This window comes from Schistocerca cancellata, chromosome 1 (genome assembly GCF_023864275.1).
Source record: "Schistocerca cancellata isolate TAMUIC-IGC-003103 chromosome 1, iqSchCanc2.1, whole genome shotgun sequence".
Lineage (NCBI taxonomy): Eukaryota > Metazoa > Arthropoda > Insecta > Orthoptera > Acrididae > Schistocerca > Schistocerca cancellata.
Genome location: NC_064626.1, coordinates 1,032,649,932 through 1,032,670,778, shown reverse-complemented (window position 1 = coordinate 1,032,670,778; position 20,847 = coordinate 1,032,649,932). Strand labels below are relative to the sequence as shown.

The following is a 20,847-nucleotide window of genomic DNA, read 5'->3' as shown; positions in this document are numbered from 1 at the left end:
ACGAGGGTCAGTCAAAAAGTAATGCCTCCTATTTTTTTTCTACGTTTAATTGTCAGGAAATTTAAATGCAATTACATAGGTTGAAAACCACAACATTGAGGATCATTTTGTCATTTTTCAATGTAATCTCCGCCCATCTCTACAGTTTTGGTCCATCTTTGAACAAGGGCATGTATCCCAGCACGGTAAAAATCACAGCTCTGCTTCCTAAGCCATTGACGCACGGATGTTTTGACGGCCTCCTCATCTTCAAAATGAATCCCACGATGAGCTTCTTTTAGTGGCCCGAACAGATGGAAGTCTGATGGTGCCAGGTCAGGGCTGTATGGAGGATGAGGCAAAACTTCCCATCCAATTTTGACAATCTCGTCAGAGGTGTGACGACTGGTGTGTGGTCTTGCATTGTCATGCAAAAGAACATCTGCCATTGATTTTGTTGGGTGAACTCGCTGAAGACGTGCTTTAAGTTTGTTGAGGGTTGTGACGTATTGAACAGAATTTATTGTGCATCCCTGCTCCAAAAAATCAACCAGAATCACACCCTCTGTATCCCAGAAAACTGTTGCCATAACTTTCCCTGCCGATCGCACAGTTTTGAATTTTTTCTTCCTCGGCGAGCTTGTGTGACGCCACTCCATTGACTGCCTCTTTGATTCGGGTTCAAAAAAATGCACCCATGTTTCGTCCCCGGTCACAATTTTTTTCAGAAACTCATCTCCCTCCAAACGTAAGCGCTTCAAGTGTTGGGAGGCTATTGTTTTCCTTGCCTCTTTATTCTGATCGGTTAACATTCTTGGAACCCACCGTGCACAAACTTTTGAGTACCCCAATTGTTTAATAATCGTGATCACACTGCCTTTACTAAGAGAAATAATGCGACACACTTCATCTGCAGTCACCCGACGGTCACCACGAATGATGTCATCAACTTGCTGAATGTTGTGTGGAGTCACTGCACTCACCGGCCTGCCGCTCCGCTTTTCGTCAGTCAACGGTGTTTGCCCTTCAGCTTCCTTACAACGACGAACCCATCGTCTAACAGTGCTGACATCCATTGTCACAACACCATACACCTTCTTCAGTCTTTCATGAATGCGTATGGGCGTTTCACCTTCTGCATTCAAGAATTCAATCACACAACGCTGTCTCAAACGAACATCGATGTCGGCCATCTTACAAACTTCTGCTGTGCTGCCACCTGTTGACACAGAAAGTTACTACTGCAGTGGATTGCAGAAGAAGGTTTGAGGAATGGCGCCAAATTCAAATTTTTCACTTAACTTAATTTCTTTAAGTAGAAAAAAAATGGGAGGCATTACTTTTTGACCGACCCTCGTAATATAATTTTTGTAATTCTGTTAAACCTAACCATTAATGATGGATCATTTACAGGGACCTTAATCGGATGGCAAAAGTCTGTTCTGTTCCTATCACCATGTGGGTTAAAGGCCAGGCTGAAGAGCCAATGTAACGATGGACACAGGAATGTTAAACTGTCCATGCTAATGTTTGTCTAATTTCTACAGGTATCGCACAGTCTCTGTAGCAACTAAGTAGTTGTTTTTTAATGCAAAAACTGTGCCGTTAGCTAAAAAGTGTTGGTTTAGTTTTTAAAGTGTAGGAAAGATATCGTTTGTAATGGACATTAGAGACAGCCAGTCAAAAGAGCAAGAAGTGCTGGGGTAAGGAAGCATGACCAGGTAGGGGGGGTGGAGGGGAGGGGAGGGGAGGGGAGAGTACTAGCGTTCGCTGTTTGGTTGGTGTGGCGCCCCGAGTGTTGATGGCAAGCGCAGCAATAAACGGGAGATTCAGTGCGTAAGCGGTAAGAAAGAAGAGGTCGCCAGTTCTACATAGGGAGACGGAAAAGCGAAGAGACAGCGTGAGGTAAAGCGCCAAAGGGAACTTAGTGTAAATTTACGGCAGGAAAGGGGGAGTTGGGTTCGTTAGAAGACTGGAGGACCCATAGTTTTCTTTTAAAGTGCCTTGTTTCAGGGAGGTTTACGAGGTTGGCACTGAAACTTATAAAGGGAGGCCAGGACGTTCGGATCACGAATTTACTTGAGACTTTGTCCACTTTTAATAGTCCATTAGAACGCCACGATGTGCCAGTAGTAAGGCGTACTATTTAGGAGATGTCGAACAAATCACAAGAGAAGTTTTACGCGTCAGTGATGTACCGGTGCCTTGCGACGCTGAGAACGAGTTGGTGGCGGTATTGTGTTTAGCGTTTCTATAATCGGAGGATCATCGGATTGAGTCCCACTAATTTTTTAATTTTTTTCGACACTGGTCATATTATTTCGTACATATTACATTTTAAAAGTAAAATGATGAGAAGACATGTGTGTTTGCCTGAACGTATATTGAGTTCCCAATGTCATTTCGCTGTTTACTAATTTTTATCAGTAAACAAATATGCGAACATTATTTTTATAGGCAAGTTATAAACTTTATCAAGCGCATTCGGACTCGTTCTATATTTGATTGACAACGAACGAGAAATCGCTTCTCGTAAAGATACTATTAAAATACATTCAAGCGCACAGCACCAAATTTCGGCCCTGATATTTACGAAAATCTACGCGTGGTTTTCATCCAAATTGTCAGAAGGAAGAGAGATTTTTCAAAATGCCAACGAGCTCTCTTTCCCATTAGAAAATCCGCAGATTGATTGTGCACTCATTCGGTGTAGTAATGTCGTTTTATGTTTTCCGTGTCTGTATGGAAAACATTATCCTGCAACTTGTAATGTCGAAGCACAACCGACGATTAATCGTACACTATTCGCAAATTCTGGCATATTGTAACTCGCTGTGTTATTGAATAAAGTTATTTACATATTTATTTATCTATGTTAGACTTGGACTTTCCAAACCTGCTCCTCTTCTTTGAAACCTGTGTCTTCAGATCGAAATGCCCAGGTGCAAAACAGTCCTCGGTATGAAACTTCCTGGCAGATTAAAACCGTGTGCAGGACCGAGACTCTAACTCGGGAAGTCGCGAGTTTGTCACGGTCCGACACATGCTTGTAACCTACCAGGAAGTTAAGGTATAACGGATTTCGGAAACCATGACAGACATAAATTTTCAGGAAAACTTTTTGCGTTTGATCGTTTATTAGCCGATAGTTATAAATATATTCGATATAATAAAAATTAGCAAAAAACCAAATATCAGTGCAAATTCAATAAAAGTTTATTCAAACAGTTAAGTCTTTTCATCATTTACCTTTCAGATGTAATATGTATGAAATAATATGACCAGTGTTGAAAAAAATATATATGAAAAGAAAACATAAGCAGTCTCGATCCAGCGATCCACTGATTACGAAACTTGAACGCTATCAACATGACCGCTGCCATCTCGTACGCAGGACTGTAAAGCACCGGTTCTCTAGCGATTTTTTTCGAAATCGCCTATGGATTACGCCTTGGTACTTGCACATTATGTTGTCCTAATGGACTACGAAAAGCGAAAGTTCGAAGCGAATCCGTGATCGGAACGTCGCGGCCTCCCCTTCTAACTTCAGCCTTTCGCGTCAGTGTATGTGAAAGTTCATAGTCAGGAAATACTGGAATGAACTTCTCATATAATTTATATTTGCGTTTCTTTAACCGTTTATTTTCAGGTATGAGGTGCTGTTACTTTATTCCCGTACGTGCCGTAATGTTGTACGGCAATAGATAAATATGTGAACCCAAGAGATCAAGTTTACTCCATACCAAGTTAATCATAGTTCCTTTAATTGTATTTATTGCTGCCAGCATTCCGGAATTGATATCTCTGCACTTCGCTGATTTTTATGAACCGATGCTCGATCTTCGAGAAATGAGAAGTCAGACGGCTGTATAATTCTTGAAAATTCCAGGCAGTTTATAACTGTGTGCCGGACCGAGACTCGAACTCGGGACCTTTTCCTTTCGCGGGCAAGTGCTCTACCAACTGAGCTATCCATGCACGACTCACGCCCCGTCCTCACAGCTTTACTTCTGCCAGGAGAGCTTCTGTAAAGTTTGGAAGGTAGGAGACGAGGTACTGGCGGAATTAAAGCTGTGACGACGGGGAGTGAGTCGTGCTTGGGTAGCTCAGTTGGTAGAGCACTTGCCCGCGAAAGGCAAAGGTCACGAGTTCGATTCTCGGTCCGGCACATAGTTTTAATCTGCCAGGAAGTTTCATATCAGCGCACACTCCGCTGCAGAGTGAAAATCTCATATTGTATAATTCGTATTTAGAAAATCAGTTTGGTCTCACAAGCAGGAACTTGTATAGTGAGGATGGTGACTCAGTTAATTTCAGCCAGCTCTAATACTTAACACAGCTGAACATAAAAAGTTTTTTGTAGGAGGATAAATACAGGGAAGGAACGTTGCTGCGTCTCCACTGTTGAGGCTAACAAGTTTAGCGCCGTGAAAAAAGCGCTCTCCCTTTTCTTTTGTTGGTCTACCGGCGAAGCCAGTATTGCGCCGGCAGCTATGTGAACACCACAGAGCATCGAGCAAGTCGTGTATCGAGCGCGTACCTATTTGCCGGAATCAGGTGCAAAGAGAATCAAATTAGCCGTTGCCTGGAGTGACGAGGCGTCGAGGAAGCGGTGAGCACCAACAGAGGTCGCCGCGGCCACAGTTCCCGTGAAGTCGGCGCGCTCCGTCGTCTCAGACGAGTCACGCGTACGAGCAGACGTTTATCTTATTGGCGTCGCGGAAGGCGTAAATTGAGGGTGGTCGCGTCGCCGCGTCGCCGCTTGGAGACGGTACCGTCCCAGCAACCGCCCCGAGTACTCGTCCGTCGGTGTTAGGGTCGCCCACGGTGACTCGAGGACCGGAACGCCGTCCGTAAAATGTGAGTTGACGCTCGTCTGCAAGCAGCTTTCTGTCACTTATTACTCAGCAGCTCTCCGCTGATGTGAAAAGAAAATATTTTGATTTTTTGGTTTACCAACAGCATCACTTCCTCTCCACATGGTCTCAAGGGGTTTCCTTATTTTACTTCGCTTTTGCGGGCCTTTCCTGGTATCAAAGTTCACAATTAACCAGTGAGACAGCGCGCACAAATTTCCTACCTAAGACTAACAACAATGTAATCTTTGTTGTTTTTTTTCTTACGAAATTTTGACTATGCGCCATTTTACTAAAAGCCGTCACAAACTTTTTCTTTTTTCCTTTTTTCAATTTTCTATTAAGACAGGTGTTTTGTTTGTGCAAAGTTTACATTATATATTGTACGATTAAATACTTGGAAATTAAACTTGCGAATAATTTTATCTGGAACGAACTCATATTTAATTTTATGGGGTAAGCAAACCAAAGACAGCGATTTATTTGCAGAGCTATTGGAAAATGCTTGCACCACGTTTGCCTGCCCTCTTCTGGAGTATTGCTGTGCTGTATGCGATTCGCATTGGGTAGGATTGACGGAGGATATCGAAAAAGCTCTAAGAAGGGCAACTCCTTTTGTATAAGGGAAGTGTGCCATGGATATGATACACGAACTGGGTTGGGAGTCATGGAAACAAAGGCAGTTTTCGCTGCCGCTGTGACAGGACCTTATCATAAAACTCCCCGCTAACTTTCTGCTAACAGTGTGGAAATATTCCGTTGGCTCCCACCTCTATAGGGAGGAATGATCAGCATAATAAAAGAAAGGTTTAAGAGTTCGTTTCTCCCGCGCACCTTTCGAGAGTGTAACGGTAGGGAAGTAGCTTAAATATGGTTCGATGAACCCTATGCTAGCCACTTAATAGTGAATCACAGAGTAATTATGTAGGTGTACAGGTAGATGAGACAGCTTGCAATTAGGTCAGAAATATCTATAGTCATCCTTTATAGAACCCATTCATTCAGTGCTTTGGTTGTTTCTTCATATGCTGAAGATGCTGCTTATTTCGTACACTTCTCTGGTTCATTCCAAATTCATGGGTCAGGAATTTAATAGCACTGTCATATTTAACGCAAGCTGCAAGTAAAGATAAATTCTTGGGACAAAAACAAAGCTAATGGATTTTTGCGAATCATGGTAGCTAAGGCATCTCTATAATTTCTAATCATTAATCTATGATCGTCTATGATCACAAAATTGTTACGTCCTTAGACGGAAGCAACAAGTCAGTACCAGTCGTTGCTGACGGAAACGGGCAGTCTAAGTACCTAACAATTTTGTGATCGTAGACGGGAAGTAAAAAAAATTATTTTAAACTTTCTGGATCACTGTGCTATTCGCGACCATGTCTCAGTTTGTGAAGATAATCTATGAAGTACCTGTCACGAAACTGAGAAATGTCTCTGGTTCGTATTTTGACCATTCCATATAATTATAAACGCATACTGTATTTGAAATAATTTTCAGAAAGGCACTTACGAATGATCGCACTGCCAGAATTCTTTGTTAACCTGTTAAGTTCGTGGCATTCTTCGCTTTGCTTTTTTAATTTCAGTTACCTCGATAACCAGGATATGAAATAACTCGGTTATTTCTCTAGTGGTAAAATACGTAGCGTGTTTGCTGCAAAAACTTGACCTTGCGTAATGGAATATAAACACTCTGTTTTGTGTATTTCCACTCGTACGTAAATATTAATCGTGTTCCTAAAAAATTCATTTTCCCTTCTCTTCGCCTTAATTTTTTCTCTCCATCGGTCGTTGTACAATGGCACCATGTAAACAATCAAATTCTTTATATACACAGTATATTCTCACGTTAAATTCGATTGGTAAGTAGTTGATTTGTGTTGTGCAGCGTCAGATGCTAGGAATTGCCTTATAACCTGTTGCATGCAGTCGACTGCAGGCTTTCTCGTGCTTTCTCACTGCAGCATCTACATTGGACGAGAATTTTGCTTCACGCTAACAGCAAATGATGTTCAAAGGCCCTCGCTGGAAGGCAGAAAGTATATGCATGACCGCTAATTTCGCCACCAGAAATACTAGTAGTGCATATTTGCTAGTGCTGCGTTTTGCTCTCTCCCGGCAGCTCAAGAATGGTGCTAACAACGTTTGTAGAAGACACACGAACTTCCGTGTGTCCGCTTCCTTTGTCCGTCGTTTGTAACACAGCTGAGGGAGGGACAATAATCGCACCGTGACAACGCGATAAAGGCCCCATAGACCAATGCATACATCTAACTGCTATTGACTTTTACATACAGGAAAATAGTCTCCATTTACGGTGATGTGTAGTGTGTTCCAAAACTATTCTTTCAGATTAATATAGGAAGTAGAGAACATCCACACAAATATGTTTAGTTATGGTACATATGGTCCCTAATGGTAGTTTTTGAGGCTATGGAAGATTTACACATAAGATAGTTTAGCATGCTTATTACGGTAATGGCATTCATAGAAACTGCTCGAATGGGCGACCATTGGCCTGTATGCACGCAGTATATCGTCGGACCATCGATTGTTGTGTTCGATCGAAGATTCCTGGCTTGTCCGCCATGATACCAGAAGCGACAGCAATTCTAGCGACGAGCTCTCCTCCTGTTTCCACAACTGTTTGACACACCAGTTACTTCATATTCCCCCAGAGGAAGGACTCCAAACAAGCGCGGTCAAGTGACCATGGTGGTCAGGCCACGGAGCCACCTCGGCCGATCCATCGATTATCGAAGGTGACTGCATCGTGCTGGAAGTACGTTCTTTGTCTTAACATTCAGAGGTACATCTAAAATATGCAACCAACCATCAGTTAGCGACACCGACACAACAGCTTACATCAGCATCACTAACAAAATACCCCCTAATCACTAATAAAATACCCCCTAACATTACAAGTTGACTTCAGATACCATATGTCCCTTATCGAATTTTTTTTTCAGTTCTCTACTTCCTGTATTAATTTGAACAAACCGTTTCGGAATCCCTGTATATGAGAAAAAACTGGTGCAACTGCTTGCAAATAGAACCGAGATATGCAGAATCTTTAAGAAACAAGTAATAATCGAGGGCTGACTACAGATCATTCGGTCTTTTGTAGTATTTGTCAAAATCTTACAAAACGGGTTTAGAATGAATCGAAATGTCTATGGAACAACAGAGACAAGACTTAATAGAGAAAAATGCTGCAGTTGTCCCATTACTCAACATTTCAATTATAAACCACTTCTAGTAACGTTTTCAGAATGTAATAAATGTGGCCGAGCTCTGCTTGAAATCTGTTGCATTAATAAATCAGGACCAAGTGGTAACTGATCGTAGCTGACATGTAACACCTAACAGTAACCGGCGAGTATACTTCCATGTTAATGGAGGATATGTGAAGCACCTTCTCTTGCCAGAGAAAATCCCACCACATATTCTTACAAATAAAATTTCTTCATTCAATCTATCCCTGTGAATGTTAATGAGAAGCATAAATACCACAAGCATGAGCACACATTTTTCCTCATCGTTAAAACATTTGCGATTAGTAAACTTCGTTCATTTCTTTGTGTAACTGCAGAACACTGAACAGTGATGCGATTAATTCTTGCGAAGTGTTTCGAATATGTATGATAAAGAATGTTCCTTTGCCCTCCTTGTATTCCAGCTCACGGGGATCTCACTGATGATAAACGAGAAACAAAACCTCACTACACTGCTCACAAATGGTAAGAAGTGGAAGACCAGTGAAATAAGAAAACACCGTAGGTGTTTAGCTTGCTTTCTTTAACTTGACAGACGCAATTTAAATATCTCATCTTGCGCGTGAATTGCACGTATTCGGACTCAAAAAAGTGCTGAAAAACACTTAAAATGTCCATATAAATTATCGTTGTCCTTCCACCAGTCTCCTCATATTAGAAAGTTAAGTCCCCTGTTTCGCCAGAGCTACCAATAAAGCCTCAGACTGAAGGTCACTTACTTCCACTGCCCCGCGTATTGCGCAAGACGTCACATGCTTCCCAAGAACTCTGTTGCACCAGAAGTCCTTGCCAGTAAATCGCCACTCTACACAGAATGCAAGCAGGAAAGATTCACTTTTCCTTGCGGAAAATCGTTAGTTTTCAGAGGAGGGTTTCTAACGTGTGTCTTAATGTCTTTATATTTCCAATAAAAGAACATAAATTTTATTGGAGTGTGAAACGACCGACGTCACGTGATCTGTTGGGGCTATGATCCGTAAACTCCTGTCTGCGCAGGAGTAGGCTTCTGAGATGCTGTGGTCAGGACGTACACTGTAATTTACGGAGCATAATATATTCACACAGCGACCGTAACAAGTCAATTAATATAGATTCCCGTCAATGTATGCACACAACTCACTACTTCACTGCAAGTTCACCAGAAGTCGACACAACTATTTCATTACATTTCATTGAACGTCTGTGTACAAAGAAGACACTGATTAGGAACGAATGCTGGAACTGGAAATCGTCTCGCGGACTTTCGCAACAGAGTTCCCACTGCCACACATCCAGCTTTCTTGGATATTGGGCTCATGAGAACGAAATTTTAAAACAGCCCACCTTGCTCTCGTGAGTAGGAATGGATGATTTAAAGAAATACCTACGTTCTTCAGGTGGACTACTATTGTGATTTTACTGTGTTGGAAATACGGCGATTAATGTCTTTACTGGGATGGGCAATATAAGAGGCGACCTTTGTTGTCATGGTTATAAACGCGTCGCGTTGACTCAGTGATGCTAAATAAAAGACTTGCAGTGATATACACTATTCCTTAGCTCATTTTCCACTAAACGTTCATTTTAGTATGACCTATGTTTCGGCTTATGAGATCCTTTTCTAGTGCAATAGCATTGTAACCAACGACAAAGAAGTGACAGAAGTCATGGGGTACCTCGTAATATTGTGTCGGACACCCTTCTGTCCGGCGTAGAGCAGCCGCTAGATGTGATATGGACTCAAAAAGTCACTGAAAGTCTCCTGCAGAAATATTCAGCCATGTCGGCTCTGCTGCCGTCAGCAACTGTGAAAATGTTGCCGGTGAAGAGTTTCGTGCACGAGATGAGTTCTCGGTTAAGCCCCATACATATTCAATGGAATTCCCATCGGGTGATCTGGCTGGCCAAAATCATTCCTCCAATTCTCCAGAACGTTGCGGCCCAGTAACATAGCACATTGTTGTATGGGAACAGGCAGCCCATGAATGGCTGCAAATGGTCTCCAAGTAGACGAACATAGCCATTTCCAGTTAATGATCAGTTCAGTGGCACCAAAGGACCTAGTCCATTCCATGTAAACACAGCCCACACCATTTTCGAACCACCACAGCCTGCACAATGCCTTGTCGACAACCCAGGTCCATGGCTTCGTGGGGTCTGTGCCGCACTCGAAACCTAGGATCAGGTGTTACAAACTAAAATCAGGACTCACTTGAACAGGCCACGGATTTCCAGTCGTTTAGGGTCCAGCCATATAGTCACGAGCCCAGGAGAGGCGCTGCAGGCGATGTCGTGCTGTTAGCAAAGCCACTCGCGTCGCTCTTCTGCTCCCATAGCCTATTAACGCCAAATTTCGGCGCACTGTCCTAATGGACACGATCGCCGTGCGTCCCTCATTGATTTCTGTGGTTATTTCAGGCAGTGTTGCTTTTTTACTAGCACCGACAACTCTGTGCAAACACCGCTTCTCTCGGTCGTTAAGCGAAGGCCGTCAGCCACTGCATTGTCCGTAATGAAAAGTAACGCCTGAAATTTGGTATTCTCGGCACTCTTGACACTGTGAATATCTTAATATTGAATTTCGTAAAGGTATCCGAAATGGAATGCCCCATGCGTCTAGCTTCAGCTACCATCCCGCGTTCAAAGTCCTTCGTGCGACCATAATCATGTCGTAAATTTTTTTCACGTGAATCGCGTTAGTACAAATGACAGCTCCGCCAATGCGGTGACCTTTTATTCAGTGTGCACGCGATATTACCATCTGTATGTGCGCATGTCGCTGTCCCATGACCTTTGTCACCTACGAATACGAAAAAAGATACGGTAACATCCAGAGTTAATGTTGTCTTGGTCGGTTTATTAGTAATCTTTCTAGAACTATCACAATAACAGCATAGGCAATATAGACACTACGCTCAATTCCGCTTTTACTGTAGAATGTTTCAGGTTCTGGGTATTTCTGTCACTTACCTTTTCTTTCACCTCTGCCAATTTTTTTTATCCGAAAAAATGCGGCGTTGCGTAGATGTTCGGAATTCATGTTAAACCGTAGGTAGCTCTGTATCTGGCTGGGTCAGTCAGTTCAAGGTCAGAGGAAGGCAAAGACGTATTCTCTCTTAATAGGACCGTGCCCAGAACAGCACTGTGGTTCAAAAAACACCCTTCGTGTTGATGGCAGCTTTACTTAAACTTCAGAGTGCTTTACTAACTTCGTGGTGGTAGTGTTGTACTAGTAAGTGGGGCAACCACCCGAAACCGGTCACAGGAAAAAAATATCTTTCATCATTGACATTTAGTGCGGCGGTCCACCCCATCTTTGAGCGGTTGTTCAGGACCAGGGCATCTGGGATAGTTGCTACTGTCTCAAGGATCTGGATCAATCTGACCTCCGAACACAAAGACAAGGATGGAAAAAAAACTGCCGCCTTGGCGTCTTTGTAAGTCCTACTTGATTTTAAGCTGGACGCAGTACAAGAAAAAATGTACTTTGAGTACGTTCCTAAATCTCTAGAAGTATACAGGGCGGTACGTTGATAGTGACCGGGCCAAATATCTGACGAAATAAGCGTCAAACGAAAAAACTACAAAGAACGAAACTCGTATAGCTTGACGGGGGAAACCAGATGGCGGTATGGTTGGCCCGCTAGATGGCGCCCGGTCACGATCAGTGGACCATCCTGTATACCAAAGTTTTATCGTTGTTTATACAGATGGATCCCGGCAAGCGAATACCGTCGGTTGTTCAGCTATTTAGTCGGATACAGGTTTTAAAGTTCGCTTGTGTAACAGTTTACAAATTATGATACAGAGTTGTATAACTGGACTGGAGTGTATTCACAGGCGCGACAGTTCACGGTTTCAGATCTGTTTTGACTAACTCAGTGCATTACAAGCACCCATCAGATTTATTCGGTATATCAGTTGATTCAGCTCACCCATGAATCCTTGCAGCAGCTCCGACACCGTTGCAAGGAGAGCTTTCTCTGGGTACCCGACGCGCGCGCGTGCGCGCGCGCGTGTGCGCGCGTGTGCGCGTGTGTGTGTGTGTGTGTGTGTGTGTGTGTGTGTGTGTGTGTGTGTGTGTGTGTGTGTGTGTGCTGATATTAAATTTCCTGGCAGTTTAAAACTATTGTGTATGAAGGGATCCATACCCAACTGCGCTACCATCTGAGCTACTTGAGCATGACACGATCTGTCGTCGCCGCTTTACTCCTGACAGTACCTCATGTCCTGCATTCCAAACTTTACAAAAGCCCTCCTGTGGCTAAGCTATGTCTCCGCAGTATAGTTTCCTCCAGGAATGCTAATCCCACAAGAGCTGCTTTGAAGTTTTGAAAATATGAGATCAAGAACTGGTGGACGTAAAGCTTTGAGGGTGGGTTGTGAGGCAGGCTTCGTTAATTCAGTTGGTGGAGCAGTTACCGATGAAAGGCAAAGGTCCTTGGTCAGAGTCTGTCCGACACAGTTTTCGTCTTCCAGGAAATTTCATCATTCCAAATTAGCTATTACCGTTCAGCTCACTGCCTGCAGCCAGCTCAGTATAGTTCCTGCAAGACTACATTCCGACTTACCAGTCGCTATTTACGGAGTGGTAGTGGGACAGCCAAGAGGGTCTGAATCACTACTAGGTTACAATGGCGATATTATAGACTGCCAAGACACAACAGAGTCATTTACATCGTAAACCTATTACAACGAAATCAAAAGTGCCATGCATCGAACTAAAGCTAAGCACCATTTCGTAACATACTGTTGTTTTTGTTGTTGTTGTTGTTGTTGTTGTTGTTGTTGTTGTCTTCAGTCCTGAGACTGGTTTGATGCAGCTCTCCATGCTACTCTATCCTGTGCAAGCTTCATCTCCCAGTACTTACTGCAACCTACATCCTTCTGAATCTGCTTAGTGTATTCATCTCTTGGTCTCCCTCTACGATTTTTACCCTCCACGCTGCCCCCCAACGCTAAATTTGTGATCCCTTGATGTCTCAGAACATGTCCTACCAACCGGTCCCTTCTTGTCAAGTTGTGCCACAAACTCCTCTTCTCCCCAATTCTATTCAATACCTCCTCATTAGTTATGTGATCTACCCATCTAATCTTCAGCATTCTTCTGTAACACCACATTTCGAAAGCTTCTATTCTCTCCTTGTCCAAACTATTTATCGTCCATGTTTCACTTCCATACATGGCTACACTCCATACAAATACTTTCAGAAAGGACTTCCTGACACAGCTGTGGAAACTCAAACGTCGAGAATTTGCCGAGCTGCCGGCAAAGGAGCGCTGCTGGCGAGTTCCGCCTCTGAAGGAATGTTCATAAAGCACAGGTATCTAGCGCCGCGAGCAGGAGCAAGAATGCGGTCGCGAATAATGTGCCCGAGGGACGCGAAGGCAGAGTTTCGCCAAAGAACATCAGTGGTGTGCGCTCAGGGAGACAGAACGTACTTGGATGCCTGCGGACTTGTGCGCAAAAGACGTCCCCCACTAAGTTCATTCTCTCTCTCTCTCTCTCTCTCTCTCTCTCTCTCTCTCTCTCTCTCTCTCTCCTCCCTCCCATGCCCTGCCCTCCTCTCTCCTCTCCTCGAGTAGAGTACCTGTAGCTATTCAGTCAGAAAGTGGAGCTTCGTTCCGTTTTAACGATTTTAGCTGTTTCTCAACGCCGCTGAGGTTTATAGGCCTATCTATTTCACTCGCCTTTTCAATAGTACGAGAATTAAGTTGGGGTAGTACTCAGTTTTCCTTTGTGAAAGAAAATTTGAAAACAAAGATTGCTACCCTCAGTTCTTGTCTCGCCCATGAGCATGTGGACATCAACTTCGGTGACACTAATAGCCTTTACATTAGAGTTCCTTCGCGTTTTGTGAAAAATCTTCCGATAATATTCTGCAAGCAACTCACTGAAGGTTTCACGCATTGCCCTCTCGACACACAAACGCTTTTCATTCAGTTTCTCTGTATCTATAGCCCTATGCTTTGTTCTATACCTATTATGCCAATGTTTCTTCTGCAGTTTCTTTGCAGTGACTATACCATGGAGGATCCCACCCCTTATGAACTGTTCTAGGTATCTACACTCCTGGAAATGGAAAAATGAACACATTGACACCGGTGTGTCAGACCCACCATACTTGCTCCGGACACTGCGAGAGGGCTGTACAAGCAATGATCACACGCACGGCACAGCGGACACACCAGGAACCGCGGTGTTGGCCGTCGAATGGCGCTAGCTGCGCAGCATTTGTGCACCGCCGCCGTCAGTGTCAGCCAGTTTGCCGTGGCATACGGAGCTCCATCGCAGTCTTTAACACTGGTAGCATGCCGCGACAGCGTGGACGTGAACCGTATGTGCAGTTGACGGACTTTGAGCGAGGGCGTATAGTGGGCATGCGGGAGGCCGGGTGGACGTACCGCCGAATTGCTCAACACGTGGGGCGTGAGGTCTCCACAGTACATCGATGTTGTCGCCAGTGGTCGGCGGAAGGTGCACGTGCCCGTCGACCTGGGACCGGACCGCAGCGACGCACGGATGCACGCCAAGACCGTAGGATCCTACGCAGTGCCGTAGGGGACCGCACTGCCACTCCCAGCAAATTAGGGACACTGTTGCTCCTGGGGTATCGGCGAGGACCATTCGCAACCGTCTCCATGAAGCTGGGCTACAGTCCCGCACACCGTTAGGCCGTCTTCCGCTCACGCCCCAACATCGTGCAGCCCGCCTCCAGTGGTGTCGCGACAGGCGTGAATGGAGGGACGAATGGAGACGTGTCGTCTTCAGCGATGAGAGTCGCTTCTGCCTTGGTGCCAATGATGGTCGTATGCGTGTTTGGCGCCGTGCAGGTGAGCGCCACAATCAGGACTGCATACGACCGAGGCACACAGGGCCAACACCCGGCAACATGGTGTGGGGAGCGATCTCCTACACTGGCCGTACACCACTGGTGATCGTCGAGGGGACACTGAATAGTGCACGGTACATCCAAACCGTCATCGAACCCATCGTTCTACCATTCCTAGACCGGCAAGGGAACTTGCTGTTCCAACAGGACAATGCACGTCCGCATGTATCCCGTGCCACCCAACGTGCTCTAGAAGGTGTAAGTCAACTACCCTGGCCAGAAAGATCTCCGGATCTGTCCCCCATTGAGCATGTTTGGGACTGGATGAAGCGTCGTCTCACAAGGTCTGCACGTCCAGCACGAACGCTGGTCCAACTGAGGCGCCAGGTGGAAATGGCATGGCAAGCCGTTCCACAGGACTGCATCCAGCATCTCTACGATCGTCTCCATGGGAGAATAGCAGCCTGCATTGCTGCGAAAGGTGAATATACACTGTACTAGTGCTGACATTGTGCATGCTCTGTTGCCTGTGTCTATGTGCCTGTGGTTCTGTCAGTGTGATCATGTGATGTATCTGACCCCAGAAATGTGTCAAAGTTTCCCCTTCCTGGGACAATGAATTCACGGTGTTCTTATTTCAATTTCCAGGAGCGTATCTATCAAATGCTTGGTCAACTATTTTTGTCCCGAGATAAAGCTTTTAAATTCCTCAGTGAGAGGACACTATTGGTTCTTTATCTAATTTACTGAAGATACAAATCTCTTCCTCTACTTTTACGTGCCGTTTGTAAGGATTTACTATTGCTACAAGTGCCTCGTGATCACTGATACCAGTTACAATGCGGACATCATCAGAGATAAATGTCTTTTGTTCTCGTTAGATCCAATATATTTTCATCATGAGTAGGTTTCTGAAACAATCTGATCTAGGTAGTTTTCAGAGAAGGAATTAAGTAGTATTCCGCAGGATTTCTTGACACGCCTACCTCTAACAAAACCTTAATCTTCTCAGTTGATTACTAAAGTATCCCCTGACGATTACATTATGATTGGGGAGCTTAGCATACTTTCGAACTAAAGTATACGCTTATATCAGAAGGTGGTCTGGGATTGATTCTAATTATAGTAGGATATTTCTCTTTCGCTCCAGCTTCGGTTTCTGTATTTATATATCGGCGGATTTGAGTGTCTCGTCTACTGCAAGAAATACATAACCTCCATCTCTCATTGGCCTATCCTTTCTATATACACACTCGAATTTTCTCAAAAAATCTCATTGCTGTCAATTTCGGGTTTTTAGCAGTTTCCTGTGCCTATTATGTCAGCTTCAGTGCATTTATGAGTGCTGCAGATTTTGGCACTTGGTTTTGAATGCATCGTCATTTAACCACTAGAATTTTAATACTTCCTCCTGTGGGGGGGGAGGTATTTCTTTGGTTCTTACAGGTTTCCCACAGCTATTTTAACCTGTACTGGGTGGAAAAGTGTGTACCCCACACACAGTCAGATAACTGCCTGTGCAACAGCCTTGTGTGTGTCGTGCACACTTCACCCGTTTAGGGGGAACCTACAACTGTCAAACCTATGGCAAAGTCTAGAAAGACTCGGTCTAGCCTATCACAGAACCTTCGCAGGCTCTGATTGAAGCCTTCCACTTGAATCAGACACTGGGGAACACTATCTGCTCCGGAGACAATGTTGAGCTTTGCTGAAATACTATGAGCAAGGCTAAGTATCTCCTAAAGCGTCGTTTGCCATTCTGTGGTTCCCGAACCCACAGGGGATTCGCAAAATATTACAAGGGGTTCGCCAAAACTCTTGCCCATAATGGCAGGTTTCTAGGTTAGGTTTATTACTGCTTCCTTAGCGGCATTGTAATAATAATAATAATAATAATAATAATAATAATAATAATAATAATAATAATAATAATAAGCAGGTTTCAAGAAGGGAGATCCTGCTCAGAACAAATCCTAACCTTCAAAAACCTCATGACCGGGAATCCCTCATTTCTCTACTAGAAGAATTAAACGTAGACAACAAAACCAGTAGCTTAATCTCGGATGTCCTTGTGAACACACACTTCAAAGTAAAATTTGTCAGTCTCCGACCCTTTTGAGATAAAAACTGATGTACAACAAGTAGATGGACTCTCTCCACTGCTGTTTAAATGCGCCCTAGAAAAAGCGGTTAGTGGAACACAAAGATCCATAGTGGAATCCGACTAGGAACAAAAAAAAAACAAAAGGCATCAAAGTCAATTGGACAGCCTTTGCAGCCTAGCAGAGACCTGGGAAGAAGCAAAAGCAAAGACTCTAGATCTACAAAAACGTGTTGAAAACTTAGATCCCGACACCTCGTTTTAAAGACCATGATAAAGACAAAATCCAACATATCAATGTAAAGTGGGAGAACAAAAAATTGACATCAAAGGATTGAAATATCTTGGAGAATGTATCAGCTGGAATGGCCTCAATAGAATGGCAATGGAGTCTAGAAGTAGTGAAGTTGAACTGGCATTTCAACTCATCAAAAATACATAGAACAGAAGGTGCCTGTCATGGAATACAAAAATAAGACATCACAATACAATAATCAAACCAGAAGCCCTGTATACAACCGAAACATGGTCCATCACCAAACTTATTCCAGTTGAAAGGTTGGAGATTAAAGAAAGAAATATATTAAGAAAACTCCTTGGTCTCGGATTCGACAACAAACGAATCAACATCAAAAAGGGAACCATTTTTCAAACTACTGAAAAACACTGACACAATGAGGAAAAGAATGCAGCTGACATTAGTAATCCCTTCCCTTCCCTTCCTCCTTCCTCCTCCTCCCACCCCCTCCCCCTCCCCCCTAACAATTTACGTATAATATACCACAGATGCGGATTCCGCGTGGTATCTGTTCTTTTACACATGTCCGAAAGAACAGACACGGCGCATTTCATGAAATAAGAATTAGTTTTTATACACACACCCTCAGAATGAACCCAAATTGATTAATAAAAAGTTTTTGACTACTACTGCAGCAAGAAAACCCAACCAAATTGGTTTAAGGAAACACAGAACAACTTGAGAAACTCCAAATCACAAAAATACGTTCATGGATAAAACAAAAAAGTTCCAAAGACGAGAAAGTGTGGCTCCAAGTCAAAAGGAAAATCGAACGAACAATTCAAATCTCTGAAAAACAAAGGAAAGCAAAATCAGAAAGCATGAAACAGAATGGGCTGCTAGAAAGACAAGGCACAGAACACTAAAAACTGACTGATTCAATATACCCCAAAGTATGGCGAAACGGAAGAAGAAGAAGAAAAGAAGAAGAAGAAGAAGAAGATTTATTATTTTAAAATTAAATTACTGCTATAATGCCCTATGTTACATATGTATAACATTGGAAATTTGTCATAATATTTCCACAATAAATCAATATTTACCGTGAACCTCTAATTTACTGTTATGTAGCATCGTTACGAATACATTTGATTTTGCTACAATGGAAATTTAGTTTGTCGGCTTGTGTGTGTTCTAACAAGTATCAAATGTTCAAGAGTTCTAAGGGACCAAATTGCTGAGATCATCGGTCCCTATACTTACACCCTATTTAAACTAACTTATGCTAAGAACAAAACACACACACACACACACACACACACACACACACACACACACACACACACACACACACGAGTTCGGACTCGAACCTCCGGTGGGAGGGGCCTCGCAATCCGTGAAATGGCGCCTCAAACCACGCGGCCACTCCGCGAGCCAGTTGTGTATCAGACTCGCTTCTGTTCACATTAAAATGAATAACTTTTTTGGAAAGTGAAAGTCTGAAAGGGAAACACGGTTTAAAAAAAAATCGCAAGTCATTCAGCTTCCGTGATGTGTGTCAACCCGACGAAATTGAACCCTTTGTAAAGAAAAGAAAGTGCAGTGATAGTCACATTAAGTTTGGATTTTCATGTATGGGTATCAAGAACTGCCCAAGATCACAATGTGTTGTTTGTGGTCACTTTCGTGCTAACAAAAGTCTGAAACCTCTGCTTAAACGCCATTTAGGAACTAAACACCCCAACCATGTAAATAAATATGCTGACATTTTTTACACGAAAATCTACTGAGTGGAAAAATGATTTAACTGCTTTTGTATCCACTGCAAACAGTGATAATGAGAATGATATAGAGGCTGCTTATCGTATTAGCTACAGAATTGCTGAAACCAGCAGAACAGTCATTCAGTAGCTGAAGATTTAGGGCGGCAATTTATAAATAATGTATTACAGTGCATGCTTGGAGAATCTTTCACAAAAAAAGTCAATATTGCACCTTTGTCCTAAAGTACGATCAATCGCCGTATTAAAGACAGTCAAATTATGTCAAAAATGAAATTTTTGGAGAGAGTTCGTGACAGTCCTTTTTTTTGCCATTCAACATTGGATCGACCGGTATTGCCAATTTAGCCATTTTGTTACTTTTCGTCCGTTGTATTAACGGGGAGTCTATAGAAGAGGAGCTAGTGTTCTGCAGAGCCTCGAAAGAGAACTACGGAGATACACTATGTCATCAAAAGTATCCGGACACCTGGCTGAAAATGACTTAGATGTTCGTGGCGCCCGCCATCGGTAATGCTGGAATTCAATATGGTGCTGGCCCACCCCTAGCCTTGAAGACAGCGTCCACTCTCGCAGGCATACGTTCAGTCAGGTGCTGGAAGGTTTCTTGGGGAATGGCAGCCCATCCTTCTCGGGGTGCTGCGCTAAGGAGAGGTATCCATGTCGGTCGGTGAGACCTGGCACGAAGTCAGCGTTCCAAAACATCCCAGAGGTGTTCTAAAAGATTCAGGTCAGGACTCTGTGCAGGCCAGTCCATTACAGGAATGATATTGTCGAGTAACCACTCCGCCACAGTCCGTGCGTTATGAACAGGTGCTCGATCGTGTTGAAAGATGCAATCGCCATTTCCGAAATCTGTAGTGGACGATATAGTGAACATAATTAATGTTTTTAAATCTCCCTCTATAAATCTTTGCATTGCTTAGTGAGGAAACGGAAGCGTTTATAAGTGTTTATTGTCCCACACTCAAGTCAAGTGGCTATCTCAAGGTCGAACTACTTCCAGACTATGTGAGCTTAAAGACGAAGTTAACGTTTTTCTCACCAGAAATGCCTTTTGCAAAGCAAGGTGCACGGAAGATGAAATCTGGCTTCAGACTTTAACTAATCTGGCAGACATTTTCTCCAAAACAGATAGTTTAAATGTCTCTCTAGGGGTCATATATAAAACGTTTATATTGTGCAAGATTGTATCGAATGATTGATTAAAAAATTTAATTTTGGGGAAATGCGGTTTCAGTAGGAATCAGTGCTTTGATATCCTTCATGGCTTCCTGGTGGAAAATCATCCTCCTTTGGAGGAAAACGTCGGAAACGTGGTTAAAGAACATTTGAAGGGACTTGGAAAAACCTTTAGAAAATAATTCCCTACTATGCCCAATAATAATAATAATAATAATAATAATAATAATAATCGCAATCCCTTCGAGGAATCAACAACATAAGAATCCACAGCAATCGTAAATGAAAACGAGCAGCTTCTCGAAATTTCGTCTGAATTTCAGTTACAGATCTTGCTCATTAACTAGTTTTTGGTTGAATTTAAAGGAGTTCCCAGTGTTACCGAATAAAGCCACAACGGCTTTATTACCCTTTTTATTCACATATTTGTGCGAAAAGTAGTTGTATTCATATGCCTATTTAAAAAATAAATGCAGAGACAGAGTTTGTGCTGAAAGTGATTTGAGAATTTATTTTTCTATGATGCTTGATTTCAATGCTCGGTGCCATGAAAAGCAGGGGCAACCTTCTCACTGAATCCAAGGAAGAGTTGAGTAAGTACGATGAAAACTTGT

At 43.2% G+C, this 20,847-nt stretch overlaps 1 protein-coding gene across 3 annotated transcripts in view; it reads left to right on the top strand.

Moving 5' to 3' along the window:
* The window catches only part of LOC126089609 (uncharacterized), a 446,663-nt gene that overhangs the window by 359,369 nt on the left and 66,447 nt on the right, over positions 1-20,847 (top strand). Inside the window, exon 1 of one of the 3 annotated variants that reach the window (XM_049906925.1) lies at positions 4,758-4,839. The exons of the other annotated variants lie outside the window; for them this stretch is intronic. Within the exon in view, the coding sequence (XP_049762882.1) occupies positions 4,838-4,839 (2 nt within the window). The 5' untranslated portion in view covers positions 4,758-4,837. Of the gene's footprint in view, positions 1-4,757; positions 4,840-20,847 lie in introns of those variants that run through there. 3 annotated transcript variants of the gene reach the window in all.